The sequence below is a fragment of the Aphis gossypii genome, chromosome 1, assembly GCF_020184175.1.
Source record: "Aphis gossypii isolate Hap1 chromosome 1, ASM2018417v2, whole genome shotgun sequence".
NCBI lineage: Eukaryota > Metazoa > Arthropoda > Insecta > Hemiptera > Aphididae > Aphis > Aphis gossypii.
Window position 1 is genome coordinate 75,417,532 of NC_065530.1, and position 23,565 is coordinate 75,441,096.

The window sequence follows — 23,565 nt, forward strand, 5'->3', positions numbered from 1 at the left end:
TTCTATGTTATTAGTTTAAACTTTAGAGAACACTAAACACATAGATTATAAGACTTAAAGATAAAAAAATTATTTTTGTCATTGTTTATTTTTTGAATTGAAATTATTATTATTTGAATTTCTCATAGTTAACTTAAAATTAAAATTTCAAAACAAAATTTAATGAGGGAACACAGATAATATTCTTAATATTAGGAATGATATTTGGTCAATTAAAACAATATTTAAGCTAACAAACATTTTACTATGTTATGTATTGTTAGTAAGAAATATTTTAGACATTTAATTACTGTTAAAATAATTTATTAACAAGAAAAAAATTACAATTACAAATACATTTAATTTACCAACAATACTGCACTGATAAAAAAAAAAACAATTGTTTTTATGACATCCATCCAATTTTTATAACTAATTAATTGTATTTTGTTTACATAAAAATATTTTTTCTTAAGTGATTTAATTAAAGGTCATAAGTTTCATTAAAAATAAAAAAAAAAAACAATAATCATTATTAAATTACCATTTAAAAATGTAAATACTGGCGATTTGATATTCAACCTTTAGTTAAACAAAAATAATATAATAGTAGATAACATTAAAACATCATCAACTATTGTATATGAACGCAATAATCAATAATTATTACGCAAAAGATAAAAATCCACAAATATTGTTGACCTCTGTTTTATTCAAATATAAATGTATATATAAAGTACTAGCATATATATTATAAGGGACGTTCTAGACAAATTAAGACTGTAAAATATATTTGTAATTTTTATACATATTCTATATAAAATAAACTATACTGGTAATAAAAAGAAAAATCTACAGGTAACTACTATTTTAAGTACAAACATATATTGTTTAAAAAAACAACTTTGTCATATATGTTGTAAACTACCAGCAGGAGTAGCATAATTAGATTCTTCACTTTCTGAATGAAAACGACGGTGTAATGATAAATTCACGCCGTTACTGGCTGTTCCTAAAATATTATAGATATTCATAAATAATAATAAAAAAATATTATAAGTGTCTATGCTAAGCAATACCATTTGATTGTACTGTTGAACGGACGGTTGGTGACAGCTGTTCAGGAGATGTATATGAAAATGGCGATGATGATGATGAACTAAAACGATCGTTACTCAAAGGTGGCCAATCAGTCATTTTTTGTAGTTCATGCTCAATTCCAGCATAAGAGCTTATCCAACTTTTACTCTTATGAGAACTAAAAAATATGTAATTATTAGAATTGATAATATTTGGTATATAAAAAAAATGTTAATATCATCTTACCGAGAACTCAAAAATTTGACAAGCATACGATCACAAAGTATTTTTTCATGAAATACTGCCAGAGCTAAATTTAATAACCCTAGCATTAAAACTACATAAAAGAAAGAGGAGTTGTCTGGAGGTAATTTGAGTTCAAATTTGGATCTTAAAATTTCAAATGGCGAGATAAATAAATAAACTGTAAATGCTACTATGACTATTGATATGATAGACAAACACCAGTTTGATTGTAAACCCTGTCTGTATGGTGGTCCCTTGTTGAAAACTAGGGCTAAAATTATATATTGTAATGCCGATACACTAAATACTGCATAATTCTCGAAACTTTCTAATGATTCGTTTTCTTTAAACTCATATGGCACAAACCAGTCATTATATCGAATGGCTATGAAGCTAATTAACTGAATTGCAATAGATATTACTAACTGTCCAATAAGTGAAGTCAACGGTAAGGCAGAGACGAGTGACGTCTCAGGCCTCTGTTTAACTAAGGGTCCTTCGTATGCTGGCGTACGACTGATAGAAAATGCAAAAAGTGATATAAGGAATAAATCAATATACAAATACTGGTAGTCTGATAAATTGTTGTCAATAGAGTATAACATGATAACTGATACAAATTGTACCAGTGAATATCCGGCCATAAACTTGAATATACCAACAGAGGTAACAAGAGCAGCACGACCTTCACGAATTACTCTCACAACACATTCAACAGATGCTTTTCTTGATGTAAATGGACTGGCAACAGATGATTCTGCTTCACTAAGCGATATACCAGTATGTGCTGCTTTCAAAGCTCCACAGTCATTGGCACCATCACCACACATTGCTATAAAAAATATTAAACACTATTATAACTAATTATATAAAAACATGTAAAAAGCAAAAACATAAAAGAAAACAGAATTTTGTCAAATTCAAATGAAAATTATTGAAAATAATTTTTAATCACAATTAATCTTAAGAATAATAGATACCTTGCAAAAAAATTATAGTTTTTGATATTAATTAAATTGTTTAACAATATAATTTTGTATAATTGTATAAGCTATAATCTACTATTATTTTCAAATTTAATAATAAGTAGACTATTCTTTAAAAAATTGTATCTTTTAATTTAAATTTATTATAATGTAGATGATAAATCAGATAATAATTCATACTCTATAACAGTATACAATTTAAAAATTGTATAAATAATTTAATGTGCTAAAAACATTTTTATATTAAATTTTTAACTAGGTAATCAATTTAATATGTATATACATTTAACAATTAACAATATTTACTCACCGACATAATAACCAATTCCCTGCAATTCTTGAACAAGTTGTTGTTTTTGATCTGGACTCATACGTGAAAATACAGATGCTCTAGTAATAATTTTTGGTATGAGTTCTGGGCAATATTGTCTAAGCAATGACCATGTTTTCCCAGTCAATGCAAATGTATATCTCTGAGAAGACCTAATAAATATTATTATTAATATTAATACTAAATCAATGAACTATTTTATCTAAAATAGCGTAAGACATACTTAATTGGTGTATTAGCAGCAGTACTTAAAGGGCTTAATAATCCAGCTTCTAATAAATCCATATTTAAATTTACACTATTACCAGAATTTGGTGACATTATAGTGCTCAATTTCTATAATAATTGTTTCAACAAAATAATTATTGATAAAAATTAATATTATTTTAAATATATTAATAACTAAGAATTAGTACTTACAACTGAATTTGAGCTAATTGTCTGGTTAACATTCATATCAGCTGCGGTGAAATACAAATAAGGGGGCACTGTAACTCCATGCACTGTAATAACATCTTCTGTTTCTAACACAATTCCACAATCTCTAGCGACACTAAGTGCTGTTAGCATATTATCTCCAGTGACCATGATACTTCTAATACCAGCAGATCGTAATGTGTCCAAAACACCAGCACTTTCTGGTTTTAATCTATTTTCTAATATTATCAGACCTAAAAGTGTCAGGTCACATTCTGCTTGTTCTCTTGTTAATCTTTGTGTTTTAACGTAGCTTAAATTATTCTTTAATGCTCTATAACCAGCAGCAATCACTCGATATCCTTGTTTGGTGAATCGTTGTAATACTTGATCAAAGTCCGATGGAATTGAACTGGGATTACAAAGGCTTAAGATTTTTTCAGGAGCCCCTTTGGTATACACATGTGTCAAATTAGAAGACAAATGTTTGGCTATAACACTCATGCACTGCAGACTAGAGCTAAATGGAAATTGACGAATGATACCAATTTCTTGTCCAATCTGCAAAATAGATTTTAAATAAATAGAAAGTAATACACATAATATTAGATAAGCAAATATCAGATAATTATTTTTAATATTTGTAATATAAAATTAAATATAAATACTTTAATGTATTTGTAGTACCTGTTCGATAGTAGTGAATGTGTTTTTATTTGGTGGTCGAACAACAACGGGCATAACCAAATCAAATTGGTTGTCTTCACTAGTCTCGGGTTCTTCGAGTAACCATCCAGTTGATTCAAACATCTTCAAGTCTAAAGGATCACCAGATAACTTTCCATCAATGGATGTAATAGAATGGCATGTAACCATAGCTGACATAAGTAAATGGTCTGATGACATTGAATTCACATTCCTATAGCAAGGTAGAAATTTTGATGTTGTTACAGGCACTATACCCCACATATCTAAACCATCTTCAGTCAGCGTACCAGTCTGTTAAAACAACTTAAGTTATAATACACTTGAAAATCAATTAAGAACTTAAACATTTACTTACTTTATCAAAACAAACACAATTAATTGACCCTGCCACATTTATAGATCTTGGACTAATACAATATATATGATGATTTTTCAATCTCATTTGTGCATACATTTGTCCTACAGTCATAGCAGCAGGCAATGCAGGAGGGACTACAACTGTTATTAGGTCAAAAGCTTTCTTCAATATTGAATCGATAGAATGTCCTCGAGACACTTTGATAAACACAGTGTACAAAAATCCAACAGCAGCAATACCTGCCAATACTTGGATGAACTTATAACTGTCCCGTTCAAATTCAAAATCAACTGGTGCTGGATACAATATTGAACGTACCAAAGAACCTTTACTAGTATGGAAACCTGTACGTACCACAACAGCACACACACGTCCCTCACCATAATAACGAGTTTGTATAACAGATGTTCCACAATATAACGTGTGACGAGCATGTTCTTTAATGTCATACTTTAAGTCTGCATTTCCCGGGATTGTTGTTTTGGTAACAGGAACACTTTCACCTTAAAATAAAATATTAAAAATGTTTATTGTTCATTATTTTTATTTTAAAAAGTTTATAATTTATTTTAAATCTGAAACTAATATACTATATTATAGTCTGTAATTTATATCATTTTTACTAGAATACTGAAGTATACATTTTAAATAATATTAAAAAACTGTATACTTTAAATAGTACACTTTTTAAACAGTTTAACAAAAAATATATATATTACTAATGTTATCTTTATTTATTTTCATCAAAACTGATTTTATTAGTAGGCTATATGTGTAAATTACATTTGAAAATTATAATTAAAGTATATAATAAAAATGTGCGTGATCACTCTAAATTCATATAAAGGTCACACATAATTATTAGTTTGTAATATTCTTCAGTGTTTAGTCTTAATCTCTTATCTATTTAAGCCATTTTTATTTTTATTTTTAAAAAACTGTTAAGAATTAAAATTTATACATAACAATAACAAAATATTTATGTATGTCAGTAACATTGTGATACACATATCCAACTTACTTACACTAACTTGATTTATAATATAATATTAACTAACCTGTAAGCATGCTTTCATTAACAATACAATGTCCTGTGAGAAGAACTGCATCACAATGCATAACACAGCCATGACTAGGAATAACCAAAACATCTCCTGGCACTAACAATTCTGTAGGAACTGTAATAACGTTATTCTCTCGTAGTACATTAGCGACATCACTGGAATGTACAGTACTCCTAAGGTTCCTTTGATTTCTTCTTGTTTGTATAACAGCAGTAATAATACTGACTAATGACATAACAAATATAGCTGTGGCATACGATAAATAATCATCAAGGTACCAAAGTATAAATGAAAATATTTCAAATACATAAAATGGATTAAGGACTTCAGTGAAAATCAATGACCAAATAGTCTGCAATGGTACATCAATGAGGTTTGGCCCATAAACAGCGCGACGAAGATATTGCTCTCGAGCAGATATTCCCCTTTGTTCGTGCAACTCGTGGGTATCTATGCCATAGTCGATTCCAGTCAGCAAATAGAACTCCTTGTTGTCCACATCCCAAATGAATCTGTACTTCTTGAAGTCGAATCGTCTGATTTCATCCAGGTCTAAAATAATAATAATAGTTTATAACAATTATTAATTAAAAACTTTAATTATTTTATGTACCTTTGAAAATTCCACTTGGTGTTCGTACTGGCAGCTTTGCTGAATCGCCAAGTGATTTGAGTTCAAAGTACGCCTGCCTGTCCCAGCCATTCACGCGGCATGCTTCGCTGTTTGAACACAATACGGATAGACACATTGGTAACAGTATAATCGTCTTGCACTAACTGGATAGGCAACAAACAATAGGCCCACAATTATTACGTCAAGCGATAAGGAGAGCCCTATTGGTCCACGAGGAATCCTCTCCTTGATCGCACTGGAGTATAAAAACTAAATAAACCACTTACCTTGGCAACAGAGAGGAGGAATTGATTGTTTCTATTTCAGCTACATGTTTACTTCTGTGATCTTTTTTATATGTTTCCTACAATGATAACATAAAATATTGTAAGAATTAGTATCTTATCAATCCATTTATAAAAAATAACAACATTAACATACCACCACTAAAAGTTTTTCAGCGGATTGCAATGAACATTTCATATGAGTTGAAAACAACATTAACGTTGGCCACCAGTAAAAAATTAGACGAAGAGCACCACATGTTATAAATGTCACTACCCATGACATAATTGTATATCCCATGTGTTGCCGGTAGCCATGTAATTCCTGTAAAAATTAATACATATACAATACAATTGTACCTCTACAGTAAATAAATAATGAACAAAGTAATGTAAATTATTCTTAAGAATATATATTTTTTTATTGACATATTTGTTTAGATAATAAAAACGCTCTAGAAGTATCATGTAACATTTTGTAAGATAGAACGTCATTTAAAGGCGTAATTTTTTGATTTTCTCAAAACATTTAAGAGGACGTTATCCCGCACGTGTTGTCTCCGTATGAACATAAAATAGCAACATTTTCATTCAGCGAAATCAATTTTATGCTGTTAGCTATAATATTAAAGTAAGTTTACTTATTTTTAAACTTAAAGGTAATAATATTGTCAGACATTTTATGCGCTTTTATTGATATTTTAATTTTTAAGTGAGTAACGAACATTTTAAAGTTTAAATATTTTACATAACTATAACTCACTTAAAAATTAAAATATCAATAAAAACCTAAGAGTAACCCTATAGAATATTATTATCTTTAAGTTTAATAATAGGTAAATTAACTCTAATATTAAAGCTAACAGCATAAAATGTATTCCACTGAATGCAAATAATTTGCTATGTTTTACCATCGTAAGACAACACACGTGAATATAAAGTCCTCTTAAGACCAAGTAAGAATCAAAAATAGTGAAATATAAGAAAGTGCTTCTATGAATTAGACAAAATCTAATGGGAACCGTTTTTCAAAAACCATGATTTATTAGTGTCCTCAAAAAAAATTTTTTTGCCCATTCGAATGTGACATTTATAATGCTATTACATTAATTTATATTTTATGTCTATTTTCTTTATACAGCGAGTAGCGACTTTAATATTTTAAGGGAAAACTTTTTTCGGGTGCATTCAAATTTGAAATAATTTACGCATACCACGGATTAATTATTTTTTTAATTACATTATTAAGTAGAATAAATCGTATTATCCAATATCCATAATTACTTCAACTAACTGTTATCGAAATAAAAACAAATAAAACTAAATATGAATTACAAACAAATATAGTCGTTTCACATTCTTCTCAAATAATTAAGTATAAATAATAAAACTAAACATTATTCTCACGATAATCGTATTTAAATCAAACGTAGTAACACAAAACCTAAGACGTAAAAAAATAGAATAATATTTTTATAATATTAAATGCCAAATACTCTGAATTCATTGCGTTTGAACAAATAATTGGGTTACACTAATTTTAAATGCATTGACGCATAACAAGACAACGCCAAAACAACATTTTCACAATAAAAGACTGATCAGAATACTTGAGTTTCGTTTTAAATTACTGATATAAGGATAAATAATTAAAGATGTGTTATAGATTTATGTAAAATAATTTGAAAGAGTAACATTAAGAAGACTGTTGTACATAGTCTCAGTCGTCGGTGACAGACCGTCATGTCAAAGTATTCCGGTAAAAATATATCCCAATAACAAAATATTTCATGACAAAATATACCGCGTAAATATTAATTAAAAACTTTAACCTCTGGTATTATAAAAGTAATAATTATAAGTAGAATAATTGCACTTTATCTAAGTTATACAATATGTTAATCGTCATTTTTATAACAGTAACGTGTGTCACAAGCTAACTTCATTTAGGTAATTTATTTTATAATTAATGAACCTTTGAATTATACATTGTTTAGAAAATTTTAAAACAACTTAGTATACATACGATATAATATTACGATACATAAATGCATTTTGAAATTGAAATTTACATAAAATGTTATCGCTCTATAGTCTATAACTTAATAATTTAAAATTTAAAAATAAATGGAAAATAATATTTTTACACTTTTAATGTCATTATATTTTGTCATAGAATATTTTTCTAAATAATTTGGTTTTGAGATGTTTTTCAGGAAAATTTTAATGTAGAACCGTCTGTCTACAAACGTATTTACATAATACATTTTTGTTTAGCAGAACTAATTTTGTTTTATTAAATTTAATATAACAAATATTTTCGAAAATAACATAAAGGGAAATATATTACACATGTTTATAAGTGTATGTTTGTTAGTTACGTTGGTTTTTTCGATAAGTGATTTTTAGATTGTAATATGTTACATGGGTAACTTAATTAAAAATTTAAATATGGCATAAAAAATTAAGTAGCACCCACATGTTCTATCTTTTAAGTTTCACTATAGGTCAATTCACTCTAATATTTAAGATAACAACACTATTTCCGTTCTACTGAATTCGAATTTGTTATGTTGTACGTTTGTAAGACGGTGACAGCCGACAGTCCAATGCTTAATTGGGGGTTTTCTAAAAATTACACACGATTACAGGAAAAATTAATATTTCTATGATTTTAAGTTAAATGTTTTACGTTTAAAAATTTAATAGGTTCAATAATTTACTAAATATATAATTAGTATTATATACTAAAAATAACACAATGAATATTCATTTGTTAAGGGTTAGGATAAAATTATCAGTTAACACAATCATTGCAAAATAAAAGTCCTTCAATTATATTTTAAAACCTCAGTCTATTGCAACTGGACGCCTAAACCTTGAAGCTTTAAATTCTAATTTAATGAAATTGACCACATCCTGTGGCATACTTATTTTATATTATTTACTAATCTACCAATGCTATGTAGTAGAAGACACAAAAATAAGTAGAAATGCAAAATATTGTTTAGATATACGATTGCCACATTATCTATAAGAACGATTTAATTATGTTAACACCTTAAAAAAAAGAATTCAAGTAAATTAGAAATAACAATTCAAGAAAAAATAAGTAGTAAGCAAAAATACACTAACACGTACATAATATTATATTATAATACTAATACCCATTATTGGAAAATTAACAATAATTAACTTTAAATCAATATAAAACGTTAATATTTTCAATCAATATAATGGTTTAGGTTAATTATTAAGGTAGTTAAGGACGTATTTAACATAATTGTTATCTTTGTCTCTTTAACAGTTTAATAGCATTTAATGAAGAAATATTTATAAATATACATTCCAATTGAATATTATACAACATAATCAATATATTTTTTTAAGTACTTATCAGTTATAATCATTAATCATTACACCTATATTTATTTCTACCAACAGCTGCTGGTTATAGTTTTCCACGAACACGATCGACCGAATTCCCAATCAAAAACCCTAATTGAATAGTATATTTACAATTCATCACATAAAGTTTATTAATCCTACCGCGTTAACCGATTTTATTTCTAGTTAATGAGGATTGATAGCCATGTATTTGCTAATGTCAAGTAGCATGTTCGCCGATAATGAAACCGTCGAATAATTTACAAATTAAGTGTTCAACAGTTGTATCTTGGTATATTTGGTTGATTTTGTACTGATTAATTTATTAATTTATTTTTCTTAACTACTGATTTAACGAACTATCTTATTTATCAAGTATATAAATTATATTAATCGCTTTAATAACGATTGGTTGCAAGTTCACCAAAAATCCTCGAGAACGTACAAGTAACAAAATATAATTGTACATGCGTTAAAATGAACCGGTATGGCAAGTATTCACAAGTGACAAATACTCTACAAGTCTACAAGTAAACCAATCGTACGAACTAAGTAACGTATAGACAACTTATATACTAATCAAACAAGTAACAAATAAAAAGTATACTGTAATTTGGCATATCAGATAAAGTAAGCAAATTACGAGTATTTAACAAGTACACCAGACATTTGTACTACAAGTCAAAAACGTGGTTTAACAAAGCGTGAGTGCAATTTTATGTTAACGAAGACTTTTTAACTGTACTTAACAATAACAGATTTCAAATACATCAAAAAACAAGGATGGTGATGACTGATATGACCCACTAACCCCAAAAAATGATTGTTTATATAAACCTGTAAACCTGTTTGGGTATTAGTTCAATTACCACTAATTATATTATAATCTTGATTTAAAATTTTTCTTTTGTTACCTATAATAATTTACGTAAAAACACTACTTAGGTTAGGTTCTCGATTAAAAAACAAATTGTCAATATTATTTATTAAATTTACAACTTATGAAATAATATTAATTACTTTATGGTACTAATATTATCATAATAATAAATATTGTAAAATCATAATTAATGGTTAAATAAATTATGAAACGAAAAATAACACTGTATTAATTGAAAACGAATTAAAAAATTAAAATAATTGTTCTGCACTCAATTATGTTCAATTAGTAAGCGTGGAATTTTGTTATTAATAATATGGTTAATTTATAGTAAAATACTAACCAATTGTTCTTCGGTACCAATAATGTCAACATAATCAACAGATGGGTCTTCATCGTCTTTAAAATTAGAATCTTCTTTAATTGGCCCTGAAAAAAATTAAAACACAGTTTAAGTATGCATAATACATAAATAATAGACATTATATGATTAATAATTAATAAATAAATTATACATTATGAACTGAAAGTCAATGTATTTATGTATTATATAGTTCTCTGACATACCGTTATTGTTAGACATTATTTATAAACCTGACAACAGTAACAAATTTACCAACGTAGTGATGTGTTTTGAAGAGTAGTTTTAATCAATATCTATTCCCACTAAAACCTTATTGAGACAAGTAATATTCCCCCGGCGAGCTACTTACCAAAGAAGAATCGTAGTTGTTGTAAAAACAACTACAACCTATGAGATATGAATACATAATGAAGTACTCAGTGCTCTTAGTTAAAAACTCGTAAAACACATTAGGTATATTATTTTAAATATAATATTAACTCCTATCGCTCTTCACATTTTCTGTTGTTTTTGCCTAACAATTAAAATTAGGAAACAATATGTAATAAAAATTAGCAACTAAATAGAACAAAAGTATAATAGAACACACGTTTTCTCTTTCAGTTTGTTTATCAGCATTTTAAGTTTAAATTTCGAAGAAAATTATTATTTTTACAAAGAATAACAACTTTTGCTAAATAAATAAATTAACACTTTTAATTTTAAAAAGTTATATAATATTATTAATTATGAAGAAGATGTCAAACCTGCATGTGACTTCATTTTATAAACGTAAAAACACAATATGAAACACTCAAACACATAAAGGTTGCGTTCAGTAGAACTAATTTTGCGTTGTTTAACTTTAATATTATAATGGACTGACATATGATCAAACTTAAAGGTAAGAACACTATCTGCATTTTTTCATCGGTTTTTTTCTAATATTTTCATTTTAAAGCGAATAATGAACATTAATACATATATTAATATATTACATAATAATATACTCTATTCCAAAAGAGAATAATAAAAAAAAACCTTTTTTTAGGTCCTTTAAAGGACACACAAACATTAGTTTTTTCTATGTCTCCCATTTAATATAGCAACAAAGGTATTCCTTATAATTACGACTCTCGTATTCAATTTAGAGCAAAGATACTTCTATTGTACGTTTATAAAGGATATATTTTATATATTGGCCGGATAGTTCTTTTGTATTTATATTTATTATCGAAATGAGCGTGTTTTATTTTAACTTAATTTCCTTATTTTTAACCATAAATAATGTTGATATGTTATGCGAGAAACCGACAAATGAAATAACATGTTGATGTTGCGGCTCCTTTAATAATAGGTGCAAAGTTAATAAATTATCATATTCTCGAGTTCTCAAATATATCTAAAATATCTCCAATATTTTTACTAAAAATTATTATTTTTTTAAAATTTAAATTTAAATTATTACAAATAATGCGTTTTTTGTAATTGAAAGATGATATTATTTTTGGTTGTAATTCAATATGATTTAAAGTAAAATTTAAAATTTTTCATTTATAAATTCTAAATAACTTTAAATATGTTACTTGTATTTGGAAGGGGTATTTATTTAATGTAATAGTAATATGTATACTGTATAGTGTGTTATGGAAACAATTTTAATTTCAATATAAGTAATTGTAACAAAAATTAAATACTTATAATCAACACCTTACGTCTATAAACCTAATTATTGTAAATACAATTAGATGTTTAGTTATGTACATACATAATACATAGTTTAAACTGGGTTGGTTTAAAACATTTTATATAGTTTTATAGCTAAAGTTCTGAGTTTCATCACTTTCATCACATACTAAATAATATCATACGACATACATATAAACGAACATTAAATACCTATATAATAAAATTATAAGTACCTACATATGTACCTAATCATAAAAATTAAATATATTTCAAAAATTAGGTAATTAAATTGATTAATTAGATTATCTAATAAGTAATGTTAAAAGTATAAAATATTTAACTTACACAACAATAAAAAATATATTAATTTTACTTAAAATTATTAGGTATATATCATTAGTAGGTAAGTACACAATATTTAATCCATGTGCTTCACAATTTATATACACATTTACCAAATTGTCTCAACTTCTAATAGACTTATCATGATTACCTTCAAAATTACCTAATGATTTATGACTTATGATCCTCTAGCCCATCCTTAACTCCTATAACTTTTAAAATCCATAAATGGTATTACTGAGTTGTTTTACTGAATTTGTTACTCTTGTCATTTACTAACATTATTATCAATAAAATTGTTATTTTATAAAAAATGAACTATACATAATTAAAATGATAATCAGTTTCCCAATAAAATCAATAATATTAATAATATTCTTAAGAAAATAACATTTGTAATATGTAATTAGTTCTTACATAAAATGTCAATTATTATGATAAAATCTATATCTTGGAGTATTTTTAAGCTTATCTACTTGTGTGTTCTTAGTTCTTACTAATCTCGTTACTAATCTAAAATTTCAAACTTGAAGCATTTGGCTAAATATAATTTAGTAAAACTCTTCTATATATATATATATATATATATATGCCATTGAATAAATGTTCATTTAAATGTAATCATGCAATTCAACAATTATATATTAAATATGCAAGTACTGTTTTTGTACTACACATGTAGGGGGAAACAAATCTATCACTAAAAACTTAAGGTAAAATAGAATTGCCTTTTTTTTTTTAATGTATAGTTATATTAAGACATGTAAAATACTAAAAATGAAAATATAAATACACTAATAACGCCATTTGTCAAGTAAAATAAATTAAAAATATTTAATTATTAATTATTACTTAAGCTTACATCAAAAGACTATATATGTATGTTAATAGACTCAAAAACTAAAAAAAAAACCTTTTTTCTGATACAAATAAAAGGGGAAGTACAAAATTACAAACATCAACATCAAACTGTATACGGTAAAAATGCAATATTTTATTTGATTATACAATTAAAATGGCTTTTATGGCCTAATTTTGACAAATAGATAATATCAATAAATAATAAAAAACCTACCTAAATGATTGAGAAAATTAAATAAATAAATAGATTTTAAAAATATACCTAACTACATATAAAAAAATACCTAAACGAATACATTAAAATAGCAAACCACTTTTGAAAACAAGAAAATTAAAATACCAATATAATGAGTACCAGTTATTAAATCTCATCATTTATTACTCATTTGACGTCATTTCATGAATTATAATTAAATTTTTACTGTTATAATATAGTAAAAACAATCAAGTGAATCATTCACACTATTAAGCACTTCAATTATTTACTATCAAATAATAAAACAATACCATTTAAATCATAATCAGGTTTAAAAATAAATACATTGAATAATGAAGAATAATATATTTCTGAGTGTTTAAGTCAACAAATGAAAAACAATAACTTTGTAAGAAATAAATTTAACAGTATATAAGCACAATATTTTTTTTCTTAGGCTAGGATCACACTATGCGTTTCGTTGGTTCAACCACAACATGTTGCGGTTGCGTCCCAAAGGTTTTATACAGTTCCACAAATCGATCTAGTCTGGCCCTGATAACGGGTTTTATATTTGAACCTATTTTATTTTGAGTGTTGCAGTTTGGCTCCTGTTGATTGGCAACCGACAAAACACATTGTATGATCCTAGCCTTATAGACTAATAGATACTAATACTAATAGATAAACCTCATTCAGAAAAGTAAATTAATTTTTTTTATATGATTTTAAAATAATCTTAAAATTACCTACTAAAAAAAAATATATAAAGGATAATATGTTGGATAATTTGACATATTGATTTTGTATTTTGTTATTTAAAATAAATTTAAATAAATAATGTTAAATTTGAGTTTAATAATAAATTATTGCATATTAAGTCTTATTAGGTACCTAATTTATTTTAACATAAAATATTTATATTTCTACTAGTAAGTAGGTAATTAAACTTATTTTTGACAAAAAATTGCCTATATTATCAGATCAAATATTATTGTTATTATTTTACAAGTCAATGCCAGTCAAAAAATCTATTTTACTACATTCTTTTAACATGGTATCAAAATTAAAGTATAAAAATATTGTCCTAAATAATATTTTTAACATTAAATTTGATAATAGGTTACTTCAATGTTATAGGTATTAATAACAACTTTAATAACAACAAAATAAAACTTATTCTTCTTGATGTAAAAATTTGTTTTGTTATTTTAGTAAGTCTAAGACTTCCTAAGACACAACATATGTGGACATAACATGTTCTCAGGTACTAAAATATAATATCTTATGAACCTAAATTAAAATAAAAAAAAGCCTAGAAATAGTTTAAAAACAGCTAAACTACCTATATTATGCCTAGAAAATACTTGCATAAATATTTATTAAATATTTCAAAATTTCAGTCATTTATTTTCAAATTATAACATACCTATTGTATACAAACATTTATTCTGTCGTAGATTGGTACTGGCTAAAAATACTAAAATACTTATTTTCATAATTTTGTTATTTTTTTTTTTTTTTTTTAATTATTTTTAAATGATTAGGAACTTTTTACTTGCAATGTTTAAACAAAATTTAATAACCTATCTACCTACCAAAAACCACCATTAATATTGAAACATATTTTTCTGATATTAGGTGTTTTTACATACATCATTGTAAAATCTATACAATATTCATTTTAAGCAGAGAATTTTTAAATGATGTTAAAAATAGTGAAGTCTCAAATGCTCATCTGCATTTAAGCTCACAAGTAGTAAATAAATAAATATATATAAAATTAAAAAAGTTTCTAGGTCTAGATACTTACCTAACTAAGTTTATTTGATTGACATAATAACTTTCATGATTTATTAACTAAAAATTAAATAGGTACCTACCTGCTACTTATTCCATGACAAGTAAATTGCATGCAATTTAAATAGATGTCACCTGAATAATTTTTGATTCAGATTTTTTTTTCAAACTATTGTTTTTATATTATTATGACACCTACCTATTACTAGCAGTAACATTAAAGTTATACCTTCATCAAGTTTTTAATTTGATTAGGTAAAATTCTAGGGAAAATGAAATTTTAAAGATTTGGGTACCGTTCATTCAAGAGAAGTATATTGTGTCTATGAATATTAAATTAAAACTAGAATTTATAACCTTTATCTACTTTGTATAGACAAGTTACATAGGTAGGTACCTAAACACATAAAACATACATATTTAGGCAGTACCTACCTACCTACCTATTTTACATCCACTGTTTACCTATGTAGAATTATCACAAAAGATACTTAACTAAAACCAAAAATGATCAGAAGTATATTTTATTATTATTACCAAGACAGATAGGTACAATATGAATATCATTAGGTACCCAAATGAAAATGTTTGATGAATCAACTCGATACACTTAATAATTATACCTATTATGTCGATTACTTACTACGGAGAGGCGTGCAAACCGGATCTTCTTGACGGGTGACTTTTTTGTGGCCAGCGCCGTGCAAACGCACGAGTTTGCTGAATCTGGCCACGAGATCGGCCATTATCACCTGGGTCGTTTGCGGCGCTTGAGGGTTGTAGTCGGGGGGCGTCATTCACCGGGATCGCACTTGCTGCGCCAAGATCTGACGGTCGCTCCACCGCAATTGCTGCTGTACCTCACGTCTTCGGCGGGTTCACGTATCCAATCGTCGATTTGAATGTTCAGCATGGTGGGTAAACACAACAGCGGCGTCAGACGTCACAGGACCGCAAGAATCCCGTAACACATTCGAATGACAGACAACGACCCAACGGTCACCGGTTACGGGTGATGGAGGTAGCCGATGTAAGACGTCGTGTGGTGTTCGGAACGTTTCAGCGAAAACAGATGTTGCCGTGCGAACGTCCGCCGTGCGACTTGCGTTTGAACACGCGACTTATGTGAGGGAGAAATGAAAAACGACAAACGAATAAATTATTAGACAATAGGTAGATAAAACGGACGGGACGGTGTGTAAAGCACGCCGCGGTAAGTAAGTAGCGTCTTCTCGACCTCGCCGGCTGACCGAATTAAAACGATATTTCACCGTCACGGCGTGGGTGGCGAGTTCTTTACCCTTAGCGAAAAAAAAAAAAAAAAAAGAAAGAACAGACGAGCGATTAACGAACGAGCGGACGGACGGACGAACGAACTTAAAATGACGTAGGTGGGGCGAACGGCCGGGCAACTGCACGAGTATAGGGAAGGCGCACGCCGTACGATTACCGTCAGAGACCGCTAGTACCGACCGACCGACGTCGATGTGTATTTTCCGCTTTAGAAAACTGTACGCGCCGCCAGACGAACACAGCGCCGTTTCGGTTTTTTTTTTATGTCACGGGCCACTCTATATTCAAACTATTCAAAGCGCGGATGACCGCCGACGCCAATGACATTAACATAATTAATATTTAATAATATCTAGCCGTTGTAGTCCCTTCACGGCACGACGGCGCTTATCACCGGACGCCGTCGCCAAATCTGCCACGATCTTATCAATCCGTCGCCGCTCCAAAACCCCCCCACCGCGAAACATCGATTCGGTGGGCTCGAAAGTTTAAATAATCACGACTTATTGTACGATAAAGAGAATATATTTTTATTGATTTGAATTTTGAACCGGCGGGCAGCGAGTAGGCCGGAGGGAGACGCCGCTCAATCGTAAATCAAAATATATTAATCGGTTTTCGGCGTTTTAATCGTCGCATTTTAGTATTAGTCAATAATTATTATTATAGTGATTTATAGGCATTAATGTATCATTAAATATAACTCATTACTCATTAAACATTTTAATGAGTACTGATTACTATAGATTTCCTACACCATAAGGCAGAGAGTATAAAAACATTAAACAATATATTATAATTATTAAAATACGTATAATAACACAACGTTAAAAACGCTGTGGCTACTACATAAATGACATCTAAATGCTATTAATATTGAAATCATAATTCACAATACCGATTACTCGAGTAGTTTTCTCTTTGGAATTTTTGCTAATTAGGAATTCAGAAAATGTAGGTATGTGTGTACAATATGTTTACCTCTACTTTTTAACTCAATATAATTTCTAAATTATTTTAGAAATGATAACTAAAATCGTTCCAAATTATAATGTCATAAATTAAACGTGTTCAAGCGTGTTCAAACGTGCAAAAATTGTGAAATTTTGATGAGACCAAGCCCCGAAAGCCTTTCCCTGTTATCATCACCACTTGAGTAAAATAATCTAATCTACCTACTCGGAGAAACGTAAAAAGGACGTGATTGGCGACAACGGGTCCACGCGAATTTATGTATGTGGTGGGATATTGGAATTTGCATTACTCATCACTTTGTAATGAGCATATGATATACTGCTATTATAGCAAGTATACATTATAATATTATAATATAGTAGTGCTATATAACACCGTTTACGTATCGATAGGTACCTACCTAGCCGTTACCAGGCATTACATAATGACAACGAATGACACTTTAAATGAATTATATATAATAATATGTAATATGTATACATGTATTTATAATATTATGTCATCAATTCTAAATGTGAAAAAAATCAATTTTTTTAAGTTTGAACGACTGTCGTGAACCGTATTAGAGCATTCAGCATACTCGCTCAACCGGCATATAATATTGTAATTTGATATTTAAATTTATAATTGCATAATGAACTAATAATATACATACCTATTCTTATGTATGTACATGACGCACACGATGTTGTATAATAATTATTAAATTATATATTGTTCAATGCAATAATAATTATTAAAAGCGGGTGATTAATAAACAACTTTTGAATTTATGGTATTGTATTTTTTTTTTATTTCTAGTGTCCATATAGCATTGAATTATCATCATCAATATTTTTATAGAAGATAAAATGTTCTATAATAATTTAAACTATGATAAAAATTAAGTAAATAATCCTCAGGAAGCTAAATAAAATGCATCACACATAAAATATTCATTATAAAGGTATGGACAATTACTAAAAAAAATTATTTTTATTTCATCATTAAAGATAACTAAAGTATTGATATAGATGTATATATGTATGAATATCATGTTTAAAACTTTAAAATGAAATGCTTGAGTAGGTAACGCATAAGTAGGAGAAAATCGTTTACATAATTAAAGTAAAATGTAAATTACGATAACGCGTCTATAAATAATTATTATACATACTTCATTATTTAGGTAATACTGGTAGGTAATAGATATAACTAGATAAAGCTAGACTTGTCATTCTTTTCCCGATTTTAAGTGTTATATCCCGGTGTCCCGGTTAATAGAAACTGAGAGGATGAAATAAATACTGTGACATTATCATTAGGTATACAAAAAAAAAAAAAAATTAAAAATTGAATTAAAATATTAGGTATTAATAAATAATAATATATCTGTATACTAATTAATCGTTTCTATAAAAATAAAAAACCTTAGTAATAGTTATGTAATACACTAAGTATAGTAGATATATGGTATTACCTATATAGCGGGCTACAGCCTAGTGCCTATCCTGCAATAATAATTATTAATGTTTAATATTGAATAATATATGACATGATCATAAATCATAATATAATATAATTATATCATGATGGGAAACAATTAAATTATTTTTTAATTTCGCATTCAAAAGGTGATTTAGTTTTGTCATGTTATTTGACTAGATGCGATAAATTATTAAATTATTATTTCATATATAAATACATACATACTGCTACAGAAAAATGAATTCCATTATTTCCATTGTTATTTAATGGGTAGGTTGTGGGTGTAAATTCTAGTATACTAGGTACCTATTATTAGGTTTTTTTGTGTGATGCTTTTATAAAAGTAATAATTTATCCTATTTTTATTTAAATATATTTATTAATTAATACAAAGATACATTATTATTTATTATTAATGTTTTTAAATTATAATTTTTATACAATGATAAAGCTAGTCATAGTGTATTACAGTAGATATTTATTTTCTTTCAGCTTCTCTCGGGAGAGGACACCGGGGCATGCCTTTAAAAATGTTAAATGGGACTATAATATTATAATATACTATATGTCTGTATCATAGTTGTAACTTGTAGTAGTCAAGTAGATAAACAAAATATCTCTACCTAGAACCTATTTAATAAGGTGTGTTATTATGTATGTATAATATGTAAAAATATATAGGTAGGAAATAATAATGACAAAAGAAACTTACTACAATGGTAACAATTTGAAATTCCAGTCATGTAAAGTGATACGAAACGATTATACGAGTATACGTATAATCTATGTTCTATACAGCCATACAGGTAATAAATAGTTTTATCTAAAAAAAGTAAAATAAAAATTTGCTTCAGAGATACAGAGTATAATATAATGGTCTATGGAAGGTTCAACTGTTGCGAATTTATAGGACTGTATCGGACCAACGTTCAACGTCATGAAATGCGCGATTATACAGTATTTCGGACTGGTATATTATAATATAGCAGTAACTATAATATTGTACAGTGAGCACGCTGCACGATTGCGTTGTGTAATCAAACGGTACCTACACGTTTTTCGATAACAATATAGGTACATTATACATACACATGCATTACACCCTCAACGTAGAAATAGGAATGAAAGGAATTTCTTTTACTAATCTCGTAATTGTATTTTTACATAAATTCAGCATGTATTCGTATTCCGTATCAGTGTATTACATTTACATAAGCACAGTATAAGTACTAAAATAAATATTAAATATAGTAGCTATATAGTAATAATTTATTATGTACCTATATTTACATATTAGGTACCTATAAACCGTATACTATACATATATTTAAGACGCCAAACGTATTATTTGAACTAATTTGATAAATTGTTTTATTATTTTATTAATATAAATTTAGAACTTTTATAGTAGATAATTTAGTAAGTAGGTACATTATATCATTTATAACATACTTGAAATAATTTTTTTCTGCAATCAAGACAGACTATATTATTATTATAATTTATAAGCATACCTACACTGTTTTCTTCTTATTACAGTTATAACTTAATATTAATCGACAAAACATAGGTAAATACTAACTAAAAGTTATTATAAAACTCTATTGTTAACTTTTTAGTTCTTACATATTAGCTATTATATAATTTTAAAGATATTTATGTAAATTGAAAATAGTTTTTAACCCTTTATATACTATAGTATATTTATATAGATACCTATTGTATATACCTAAGGTCAAATTTTATTCGTCAAAAATCACTAGGTATACGTAAATTACCTATTTTTAATATCGCTAGAAATGGGAGTTTGGCACCGTCGCAAAATATCTCGTAACCACCTGTATGACTGTAAGTATTGTAACTATCATTACTGAACTATACAAAAATATATACTCAAACAGATCGTGGATGCTTATAAGAATTTTGTTGACTTACAAACTCACAATATATTATATTATGTTGTACTACCTACGTTATACATCTGTAAACCTACATATTTTTTTTTAAAAATATACTTTAACAATAAATTGTATATTCCTACGATTAAAAAAAAAGATGAGCAAGTGGGTATTACTCTGATGTACATTAGATGTTGAGAGTGGATTACTATTATGGGTATGTTAAATTTAAATTCAATGATATATCATTGTTTATGACAAACGATTCTGAGCGGAAACGTTCTCCCAGACTATAGATATCACTATTCACTAAATTTATTTTGTGATATGTTTTTTTTATATATGTATATAGCTATTTTAAATTTTTTTTTACTTTTAGTATTATCTAGTATTATACAGCATATCTTAATAAAAACATTATTGGAAATTGGAATAATGTAGTACCTATTTAATTAAGATAATATTAATTTATATTACCATTTACCATATTATATCAATTTATACAACTAGAAATTTATTAATACATTTCTGTAAATGTCGTAAAACAGAAAAAGTAAATTCATATTACCTATTAATAAATTAAATCTTAAAATAAATCAAAAATGTTATTGCAGCTTATATAGTAAAAGCATTGGTTTTTATAATAGCCTATTATAAAATCAATGGTAAAACTGTCTACTACATAATATTATTGACTATTGTACAAGTTAGTTAGTAATTCTAACGTTAAATAATGTTTTAGAAAAGACTATTGTATAGATTTATCATTTTTTTTTAATTTTGAATACATGTACCTACAATGTACATTGTACCTATTACTTATATATAATAATATATAAGTGTGAAATTTATTGTAAGAGGTTCGACTGAATACCTACATGTGGTGCTTTAGTCTTCGTTTGTATCTTCAAGGTGTATATGTATATATATTATGTTGTATCAAAACAAACTCTACAATCTAAATCAATGATAATAATATATTCTGCTGCAGTGAATGCATTTTGTATTATTTTTGTTGTATATACCTATGTTTATAATAAGATTATCAACATATTACATATTTATATTGTTTAATCTTCCCCACATTAATACAATAATACTCAATAAATCCATCATTGATATAAGAATAAGATAATATTATCAAGATAGATAAACTATACAGTACCTATATAGTTTAAACATCTCGATGGATAATTTACAAAATTATACATGCACTGGTCTACGTCTACGAGGCAGTGTTGCGTTACAAACGTTGTTAAAAAGCAATAAATAAGAACAAGTTTTTGAATCTACGAACAAAATTTGACTGTATCCCTAAATAATGCAATATAATATTATACAAGAATTATAGATACCTATACTATTGTAGACAAATTTATGTTGTATCTTATAAATTTATAATATTTCTTACCGATATTTAACATATTAAATTTGAGTGTTTAAATGTATATGAACCTACCTCGTTCTTCGACAACATACCTATGTACATATATAATATGATATATGGCTATACGAGTTCAACAGAAATTTGCACACAGTGCACACACTAAACGGCAAACGTTTCTGATCCGAGAAATTTTTCCTCGATTCGGCGCGCAAACGAGAACCAGACAGGAAACGAGTTGACCTCAGACACCAACGCAAGTATAAAAATATAAAATATATAACTATTACAGGTAGATTTAATGATCTCAACACCATATAACAGTATTTGAACTTCTGAACCGACTGAACCACTATACCTGCTATAATATGTATAATATTATTCGCCGCAGTTATAATATGTATATTTGCACATATACTTGAAAGTCGTCTAACCGCTGCTTTTCAATACTGAAAATTCGTGATTAAAACTATTTACATGCATATACTCGTATATGAAATCAATTACAAATAATAAACACGTACGATGTATAATACGTAATAAAGGCTGTCATTTCATAAACGATTAACGAAATACGATTTATGGTAGTTATTCTTTATTCATTATAGTTCATTGTTGAATATACAGTTTACTCATGCAATTATGTATAATATATAATGTATAAATTATTTATATACATCTAGGGTTCATATATCATAAACGTTTCACTGAACAGCACACCGAACGCACATGCGTGTTGTCTTTGTCTTACAAACATAATATTATATAATATTATACTTATAGGTACATACAGCAAATTTGAGTTCAGCTGAATCAATTTTTGTGTTGTTAGCTTGTATGTTATAGAGTGAATGACCTATAATCAAACTTAAAGCCTAAAGGTGATAATATTACATCTATATTATAGAGCAGGGGTCTCCAACCTACGGCCCGCGGGCCGGATCCGGCCCGCCAAGCTTTTTGCACCGGCCCGCCAAGTTAATT

The 23,565-nt window shown here is 27.4% G+C and overlaps 1 protein-coding gene across 3 annotated transcripts; it reads right to left on the reverse strand.

Annotated features, from left to right (window-relative positions):
- Window positions 1-671: 671 nt before the first annotated feature.
- On the reverse strand, window positions 672-17,084 carry LOC114123928 (polyamine-transporting ATPase 13A3-like). Of its 3 annotated transcripts, none has more exons than XM_027987071.2 (14): window positions 16,208-17,084; window positions 10,677-10,762; window positions 6,224-6,391; window positions 6,070-6,146; window positions 5,783-5,889; window positions 5,164-5,721; window positions 4,103-4,608; window positions 3,727-4,038; window positions 3,043-3,600; window positions 2,846-2,958; window positions 2,602-2,774; window positions 1,306-2,137; window positions 1,059-1,237; window positions 672-991 (listed from the first exon to the last, which is right to left on the reverse strand). In XM_027987071.2, exons 1-14 carry the CDS (start codon window positions 16,359-16,361, stop codon window positions 888-890), a joined length of 3,927 nt encoding a protein of 1,308 aa, XP_027842872.2. In that variant the 5' UTR covers window positions 16,362-17,084; the 3' UTR covers window positions 672-887. The 3 variants fall into 3 exon arrangements, with proteins under 3 accessions (XP_027842872.2, XP_027842880.2, XP_027842887.2); XM_027987079.2 differs by lacking the exon at window positions 16,208-17,084 and adding an exon at window positions 10,901-10,931; XM_027987086.2 differs by lacking the exons at window positions 10,677-10,762; window positions 16,208-17,084 and having other exon boundaries at window positions 5,783-5,946; window positions 6,224-6,296.
- Between the last annotated feature and the right edge of the window lie 6,481 nt (window positions 17,085-23,565).

What these genes read in the sequence shown, in the direction of transcription:
- LOC114123928 (XM_027987071.2), bottom strand. Translation starts at nt 16,361, where the DNA reads ATGACGCCCCCCGACTACAACCCTCAAGCGCCGCAAACGACCCAGGTG. An exon ending in TCCTCCTCTCTGTTGCCAAG is followed by an intron (nt 5,890 to 6,069) that starts GTAAGTGGTTTA and finishes GTGTTCAAACAG; the next exon opens with CGAAGCATGCCGCGTGAATG. An exon ending in GTCAAATTTTTGAGTTCTCG is followed by an intron (nt 1,238 to 1,305) that starts GTAAGATGATAT and finishes CATATTTTTTAG; the next exon opens with TTCTCATAAGAGTAAAAGTT.